This window comes from Dama dama, chromosome 2 (genome assembly GCF_033118175.1).
Source record: "Dama dama isolate Ldn47 chromosome 2, ASM3311817v1, whole genome shotgun sequence".
In the NCBI taxonomy this organism is placed as follows: Eukaryota; Metazoa; Chordata; class Mammalia; order Artiodactyla; family Cervidae; genus Dama; species Dama dama.
The window spans coordinates 6,255,813-6,264,565 of record NC_083682.1 but is presented as its reverse complement, the minus strand read 5'-3'; the positions used below and the strand labels follow the sequence as shown (position 1 = coordinate 6,264,565).

The window sequence follows — 8,753 nt, the reverse complement described above, 5'->3', positions numbered from 1 at the left end:
TTATCTCACTGAGTCCCCTAAAAGCGGGTTTTCTTAGCGATCGGCCAGCCTCTATGGTAGCTTGGGATAACATTTTAGGAATACAGGCGCACCACATTTCAAGGAAACCTGACTTTTTTTTTTTTTTTTTGGTAGAGCTTTAAAACATAATTCAAAAATTTTTAATTGCAAGCGTACTTCACTGGTGAGGAAACAGAACCGAAGATGGCAGAGCTGAGATAGCTCTTAGAGGCATTCTATCCAGGCTACACTCAAATCAGTTGGGTTTTGTTTGTCACATATACACGAAGGCTGGTTTTCTCTCCCTAGCTAGAGAATTAAGTTCTAATTATGTGTCCTCAACAGTTCCTGATTCTTGGTGAGCACACCAACGAATGCTTGGTGTAGAGAACCAGAGAGGTTTCTTGTTTGGGGGACAGGCCAGGGTCTCCACCTCCAGACCAAGCTGCTGGACAAGGCAACTGACCGGGGCATGGTCCATCTTTCAGAATTCAACTGTGGTCCAAGGGCACCTCCTGCTGGCCAAAAGGAAATCACTAAGGGGGATTACTCACGGTCACCTTTGGACAAAGAAGAGACGTTTCTGGAGATAGATGGACTTAGCTTATCTCCAAGTAGAGGATGCCAGGATGTTTGTCCGTCGTCATTCCTCCTTGATATCTTTTCTGATACTATCAGGCACAAACTCTGCACGGTGTCCTCTCTCTCAAGCTACTCGGTTACATTTCTTTTACTGAATTCTTTGTTTTCCACCAATGTCAGCAGAGGCACTGTCCTTCCAATTCTGATAATACTCATGCTTACCTCCCACCTATTTCTATTTAACCCTCCCCTTCCCTTTTTCTCTTGGTCATTTCCAGTTTCTCTCTATAGTCAGACTTTTGAAACACCAGCGAGGGACCCCTTTGCCCATTTCTGAAATAGTTTTTACTCATCTTTGCTATTAATGTTTTCTAACTTGGGTTTCTTCCCAGTGTTTCAGGATGGATTTTTGCAAACTGTTAACCTGCTGTTGCCCACCTTCATGCCTGTGTTTTGGGTTCTGTCTTCCTCTCCAATTCCCCAAGTTTTCTGAGGTTACCAAAACTAATATCCTTTTAACAGCTTGCACCCCTCTAAAATTTTTCATTCATTCACCATCCTTTTCTCCTGTGTTTTTATACTGTTTCTCCTCATAGCTCTGACCATATCATTCCATCTTCTCCCCCATCTATTTCCCTATTCTTATCTATCCCCTTCCCTTTCCCTCATTTTTTGAAAGTGAAAGTCGCTCAGTTGTGTCCGACTCTTTGCAGCCCCATGGACTATACAGTCCATGGAATTCTCCAGGCCAGAATACTGAAGTGGGTAGCCGTTCCCTTCTTCAGGGGATCTTCCCAACCTAGGGATCGAATCCAGGTCTTCCGCATCGCAGGCAGATTCTTTACAGCTGAGCCACAAGGGAAACCCTCATAGGCAACCGTTAAGTGAATTTAGAATGTATTATTTTGTGTTCTTGCAAGATATATTTTCTTTAAAAATGAAGTATATTTACCATGTCATGTTAGTTTCTGGTGTACAGCAAAGTGTACAAAGTTGTACATATATGTGTATATATATATATATATACTCATTTTCATATTCTTTTCCATCACGGGTTACAAGCTATTTATTTGTCTTAGTTTTGGCATGAAGGATCTTTTTAGTTGGGGCAAGGAAACGTTTAGTTGCAGCATGTTGAATCTAGTTCCCTGACCAGGAATGGAACCCAGGCCCTCTCATTGGAAGCTCAGAATCTTTATCACTGGACCATCCAGGAAAGTCCCTGCTGCTGCTGCTGCTAAGTCACCTCAGTCGTGTCTGACTCTGTGTGACCCCATAGATGGCAGCCCACCAGGCTCCCTCGTCCCTGGGATTCTCCAGGCAAGAACACTGGAGTGGGTTGCCATTTCCTTCTCCAATGCATGAAAGTGAAAAGTGAAAGTGGACTTGCTCAGTCGTGTCCGACTCCAAGCGACCTCATGGACTGCAGCCTACCAGGCTCCCCTGTCCATGGGATTTTCCAGGCAAGAGTACTGGAGTGGGGTGCCATTGCCTTCTCCAGGAAAGTCCCTACAAGATATTGAATATAGTCACCTGTGCTATACCTTAGAACCTTGTTGTCTATTTTATATATAGTAGTTTGCATCTGCTATTCCCAAACTCCTAATTTTCCCTCCCCTACCTTCCTCTTTGGTAACCATAAGTTTGTTTTCTGTAAGACATGTCTTTTTAATGCACATTTGCTTTTTCCATGACAAAAAATGCTTCATTGTGGACATTTTCAAAAAGGCACAAATAGAGAATGTTATGAAATCTTCTGGGCCCCTTACTCAGCTTTGACAACTATCAACATTTGCTCATCTTATTTCATGTAGCCCCTTTGCTTCGTGTGTGTGTGTGTTGGGGGCAGGTGGGCTGGAGTTTTTTTTAAGGCAAATTCCAGTCATAATGTCGTTTCATCTATAAGGTTTTCACTTACTGCCTCTAAAAAATCAGCTCTATGCTATGCTAATATCATCTGATATTTATATTTAAATTTCCACTGGATTGTCCCAAGTATCTGTTTTTACATCTGGTTTCTCCTAATATGGATCAAAGTCCACCCATTCTTCATTTGGGGAGATTTTACTTGGGTAAATTAATTTATGCAAATGTTTATGTAAATTGTGTTGTATAGCTCATTGTTTCTTGCTTTTTGCACTAAGCACTATGTTGTTCTTGTTTACTCAGTAAGTCATGTGTCTGACTCTTTTGCAACCCCATGGGCTGTAGCCTGCCAAGCTCCTCTGTACGTGGGATTTTCCAGGCAAGAATACTGGAGCAGGTTACCACTTCCTTCTCCAAGGGGATCTTCCCACCCGAGGGATCAAACCCACATCTCCTTCATTGGCAGGCAGATTCTCTACCACTGAGCCACCAGGGAAGCCCTGTGTTATTGTGGGTATCTAACTACTGAGCAATACTCCACAGTGTGCAGCCAGCATATTTTATCTGTCTCTCTTCCAGCATAGGACACTCAGGTTGCCTCTAACTCCTTATTCTTGTTACAAATAAGCTTGCAGTTGACATCCTGTGTTAATTATGTGTACCCTAATAGACTGGTGTGAAAATTTGAGGGGAGTTAGGACTGGGATGGAATTTCTGGGTTGCTGAGTCATAGGGTATACATTAAACTGTTACCAACCAGGGTTCTTGGCTTTCTCCAGTCAATATTAATTGATTAGAGGCCAGACAAAAAATTCAGGCAAGACTTTACTAGGGCCCCTGTTGCAGCAGGGGGGATGTGAAAACAAACAGGTCCCCATGCTGGCTTGCTCCCCAAGGGGGGGCAAGCTTGTTCTTTATATGGGGTGAAGGTAGGGGTGTGTCCAGCGGTTGGGTTGGAGGGATGGCTTAGGTGATTTGCCCCTTCCTTAGGTGGTGGTGAGTGTAGGGAGCATGCACAATATCCTGCTTTTGCTTTTTGCTTCAGGCACCTCAAAAGTGACAGTTGGGTTTTTTGGTCTCTTTGTATCTTTTTGGTCCAGAATTTGCCCAAATTGCACAGGCACACAGTTATTTTCAGTGTCATCTGAGGGGAGTTGTGTCCAGGCACAAGCATTGTAGCAGTGCAGCAAAAGGTCCCAGATCCCAGGACTGTCTCAGAACTAACTTGACCAAGTAGTGTCAGGCTGTCCTCTGGAAACCAGTCTACCTCCCACCCCAGGGAGCCTGCATTTCAGTGTCTCTGCCAGTGTTTGACATTATCCAGTTTTCTAATTTTTGGCAGGTATAAAATGGTATATCATTGTTGCTTTAATTTGCATTTCTCTCATTACTAATGATTCTAAACATCTCTTGTTTCTCTTAAGTTTGGGAGGTTTACTCTTCTGTAACTTTCCTGTTTATATCTTTTCCCCATGATTCTTGTCAGGTTACAGTCTCTTTTTTTGTTGCTGCTTTGCAGGATTTTCTTGTCTATTCATTAATCTCTTGTTGGTTTTGAGGCAAGAGATAGATGGATCTCTCCATAGTAAAATGATAGGGGATTCATTCCCTGTGGACTGAAACTTCAAGACGAGAACAGCAGGACAATTAAGGGAGAAGGCTGGGCCCTGCCCAGACCACATATTTCTCATTCTCGAAGTCAGGAGACCTCTATGACCACACACGCACAGAAAGGCTCCTTGGAGGTCAAAGGCGAGTGATGGCAAGGGACGCTCTCCCCACAGGCCTTTGCGGTAGCATCCTTAGGAGGATCCTGAGATGTACAAAATATGAACTGTGAACAGGCAAATCAGAATGATTGGCCAAAGGAAATCTGAAAGAAATGCCCCATAAAAGTAATTCAAACTGCCACAAGGATGCAACTCAGCAGCATGCTCTCTGAGTCCACTTGTGTGGACATGTCAGTCAGTTCAGTTGCTCAGTTGTGTCTGATTCTTTGTGACTCCACGGACTGTAGCACACCAGGCTTCCCTGTCTGTCACCAACTTACTCAAGTTAGGGTTACTTGAGTTATGGAACTTACTCAAACTCATGCCCATCGAGTCGGTGATGCCATCCAACCATCTCATCCTCTGTCATCCTCTTCTCCTCCCGCCTTCAATCTTTCCCAGCATCAGGGGCTTTTCAAATGAGTCAGTTCTTCGCATCAGGTGGCCAAAGTATTGGAGCTTCAGCTTCAGCATCAGTCCTTCCAATGAATGTTCAGAACTGATTTCCTTTAGGATGGACTGGTTAGATCTCCTTGCAGACCAAGGGACTCTCGAGTCTTCTCCAACACCACAGTTCAAAAGGATCAATTCTTTGGCGCTCAGCTTTCTTTATAGTCCAACTCTCACATCCATACATGACAACTGGAAAAACCATAGCTTTGACTAGACAGACCTTTGTTGGCAAAGTAATGTCTCTGCTTTTTAATATGCTGTCTAGGTTAGTCATAGCTTTTCTTCAAAGCAGGAAGCGTCTTTTAATTTTACAGCTGCAGTCATCACCTGCAGTGATTTTGGAGCCCAAGAAAATAAAGTCTATCACTGTTTCCATTATTTCCCCATCTATTTGCCATGAACTGATGGAACCGGATGCCATGATCTTTGTTTTTTGAATATTGAGTTTTAAGCCAACTTTTTCACTCTCCTCTTTCACTTTCATCAAGAGGCTCTTTAGTTCTTCTTCACTTTCTGCCATGTATTGTACTCCTTTTCCTTCTAATAGAAACACTTTACCTTTTTCATTACTTTCAGTCTTTGTGGGAATTCTTTTCTGCAAAGCTGAAGGGCCAGGGCCCTTGTCACTGACCATTGGTCTAGTGGCTAGGATTTGGTGCTCTCACCGCTGCGACCGAGCCTCAGTCTCTGGCTGGGAACCCAAGCCCCACTCCAAGCTGCTGCAGGCTGAGGTCACCAGAGGTCAGTTTCCTTTTTTTTTTTCAGAGGTCAGTTTCAAGTATCTTCTCTCATCCCACCAAATTATTTTGTCCATGGAGTTCTTCATTGAACAGAAACCCTTAATTTGTTTATGTGACTGACAATCAATTTTTTCCTTAAAGTGTGTGCTTTTGAAGTTTTGTACAGAATGGCCTTTTCTGTCCCCTTGGGTCATAAGTATATTCTCCTACATTTTTTTTCTATTAACATTAATGTTTTTACCTTTCATATTCAGGTCTGTAGTCCATTTAGAGCAGTGCTATCCGAATAGAAGTATAATGTGAGAAACATATACAAAATTTTCTAGTAAACACATTTAAGAAATAAAAAGAAAAGTTAAAATTGACTTTAATATTGTTGAGATCCAATATAGCTAAAATATTGCAATGTATTATCAAATACAAATTATTGAGATATTTTAAATTCTTTTTTTCCTTTTCAGTCTTCAAAATCCAGAAAGCATTTTACACTTACAGTACACCCCAGTCGGACTAGCCAGATTTCACATGCTCAGTGGCTGCACGTGACTCGTGGCTGCCACACTGGTCAGCACAGATCTCGAGTTCGCCCTTGAAAGTGGGGTTAGGTAAGAATGCAAACATTTTCCTCTAAATAATTAATCCATTTTTGTCTGTCCCTGTTTCCCCATTGATTCGTGGAGCCTGCATTATTGTATTTTTGTGCTCTAATCCGCCTCATATCCATCACTGCTCCATCCCAGTCTCTCATCCTTCCTTGAACTTTCGTCCACTCGTTTCCGAAGGTGTCTCCCTTACAAGACTTAACTTCCTGACTTTGTGCTTATCCTCTTCCACGTCCTGTCCTTAAGGATTTGTGGACTCGGGCAGCTTTAGCTAACATGTAAATGCTCAAACCATATTTTTATTCTATCTCCATTCACAATGTCTGACTGCATTCTGCACAATGTCGGACTGCTTCACTTGGCTGCCCTGTTTACAAGTTAAAATGCTAATTTCTCCATTGTTTTCTCACCCTAATACACATTTTTTTCCTTCTAAAATCTCCAATTATTGCTTTCTCTCCCAATGCCCAGGCTTGCCACCAAGGAGTGCATCTCCCCAGACTGGCTGAGCACCCCACAGTGTGTGGCTTTCTCTTCCTACAGTGGAGATCTCACAGTTAGACCTGGAGAACAAAAGGTGTCTGTGCAGTACTGATGTCTCCTGACAGATCGTTCCAATTATGTTATCACATGTCTGCTTTGAAGTACTGAGTCTGCTTTTCTTGAAAGAAAGTGGTAATTATTCTGTGAGCTGTCTGATCTACTACAGCTCATGTTTGGGAACTTTCTGGGCCTGCACACACCTGACCCCATCTTTATTATGGCTGATGGGAGGGTCTGCTAGGGCCCTTGGCCTACTATGCTAACGATGGGGCTGCTTTCCTGGAAAGATCTCTGAGCCCCCAAAATGGTTGTTTGTGTATGGATGGGAAACAATGAAAGAGCAAAACTTTTCCTATAGGAGGGTCCCGAGGCAAATAGTATTGCCCTGAAACCTTCAGCGGCCGAGCCAGAGACAAGGCGGAAAGTCACCTGCTTTAATAACTCACTAGATCTAGAATACATTCTCCTGTGTGTTTGTTTATGCACTTAGGATGTGCCTCATGGCTTCCCAGGGTGCTATCGTTCTACTGGTCGGTGGATTGAGAACCTGAACTCCCCTGATCCCTTATTGGGGTCCTCTCCATTGAGACAGAAGGTGGGGTCAGTAATCACTGCCTGTATGCTCCACTTCCCACTGTCAGGCTGAGCTGTGGCTGACACTAGGTTGTGGCAGGGTTCTACTGCCTTCCATTTTTTTAGTATTTACTTACTTGGCTCCTCTTAGTTGTGACACGTGGGATATTCAGTCTCTGTTGCAGCATGTGGGATGTAGTTCCCTGACCAGGGATTGAACCCAGGCCCCATGCATGGGGGACGTGTCATCTTCACCACTGAACCACTAGGTCAGTCCCCCGCCTTCGGTTTTTTAACACACTTGGGAGAATCATGAGTGAAGGAAGTTGTGCACCACAGTCCTTCACTGCCTTCTAACATGAATACTGCTTGTTAACGTCATGGGGAACTTCTCTGGGCTAAAAAGAGGCTTGACATAGGTGAACCCAGCAAAGTGGAGGTTATTATCATGGGGAAATGAGACCATGGGAGGGAGGCTCACAGAATGTGGTTCTTGGTGGGCTCGGATGCTGGTGGACACCTCACACACAGGAGATCAGGGCCAGAGGGAAGAACTAGGGCACAGCTAGAGAGGTTTGTGGTCAGGAAATCAAAGACACCCAGAGGCAGTAAGAGAAGCTGAGCTGTTTAATCACCTCCTTGGCCAGACTCAAGGCTGTGGTTGGCCCCAAACAACTCACACTTGGAAGCTGTCGAGAGTTGCCGGAGATAGAGGGGCTGCTTGAGTCAGAGGACGAGGGAGGATGGGAAGGGGCAGCTTCGGTGTTTCTGACCCGTCATCTGGCAATCTAGCCCCCAGGTCCTGCTTCCGCTCTGAGAGGTTCCTGGCTGGTCCCCAGGGGCGAGGACTGGATGGCGTGCCCTAGCTGTGGTGGGAGGACCCTGGGCAGGGGAACCATTCCCCACATGGCCTCGTAGAGGGTGTGGCGCTGCCTGCGCCCTTGGTGGGGACAGAGGCATAAGGCTGGGGAAAGAGGGGAGAGGGGAGGAGTGGAATTGGGGGTTGCCTGGGCCCCATCACCAGTCTAGAATTAAATAGCAGAAGAGAAGGGTTGCCTTTGGGAACACTGACTTGTCCCCAGAGACAGTTCCTGGTGATGGGTTGACCTTGGCAACAGACCCTAGCAGCAGGCAGTTGTCCTGACAAGAGGGTGACCTCTGTCGACGGTCCCTGGCAGTTTCCTGGACAGAGGGAGGGAGCTGGCCTGGGAGTCTTGCCCCCAACTACTTGTTCTTCTTGAAGAAGCTGAAGCGCTTTTCTCGCTCTCGTTCTCTGCCATCCTTGCTGCGAAGCACGACAGGTGCCTCAGCCCCGGCCGGTGACACCGGAGGCATGGTCATAGCCCGGGTCATGCCCCGCGTGGCACTGGGAACCGCTGGCTCTTCAGGCTCTCCGGAGGCGGAGGACGCGGTGGCAATGGCTGCATTCACCACCCTCAGCCACGAGCTCATCTCTGCCTGCAAGGGGCGCGGAAAGACACCTGGTCACTTGGAGGCTGTGCTACTGGCGGCTGTGGCTCGCGCTCAGTGGGGAAGGGTAAGAGAGGAGGCAGAGATGCCTGCCCCATCTCTCTGGAGAAAAAGACCCTTTTAAGGGAGGGAACATGTTTGGTGTGGCCTTCACA

At 45.6% G+C, this 8,753-nt stretch overlaps 1 protein-coding gene across 2 annotated transcripts in view; it reads right to left on the bottom strand.

Moving 5' to 3' along the window:
• Positions 1-5,744: 5,744 nt before the first annotated feature.
• The window catches only part of SPTBN2 (spectrin beta, non-erythrocytic 2), a 41,533-nt gene continuing 38,524 nt past the window's right edge, over positions 5,745-8,753 (bottom strand). For both annotated transcript variants that reach the window (XM_061162940.1, XM_061162931.1), the window contains one exon: positions 5,745-8,586. In XM_061162940.1, coding sequence (XP_061018923.1) covers positions 8,353-8,586 — 234 coding nt within the window. In that variant the 3' untranslated portion in view covers positions 5,745-8,352. The remainder of the gene's footprint in view (positions 8,587-8,753) is intronic.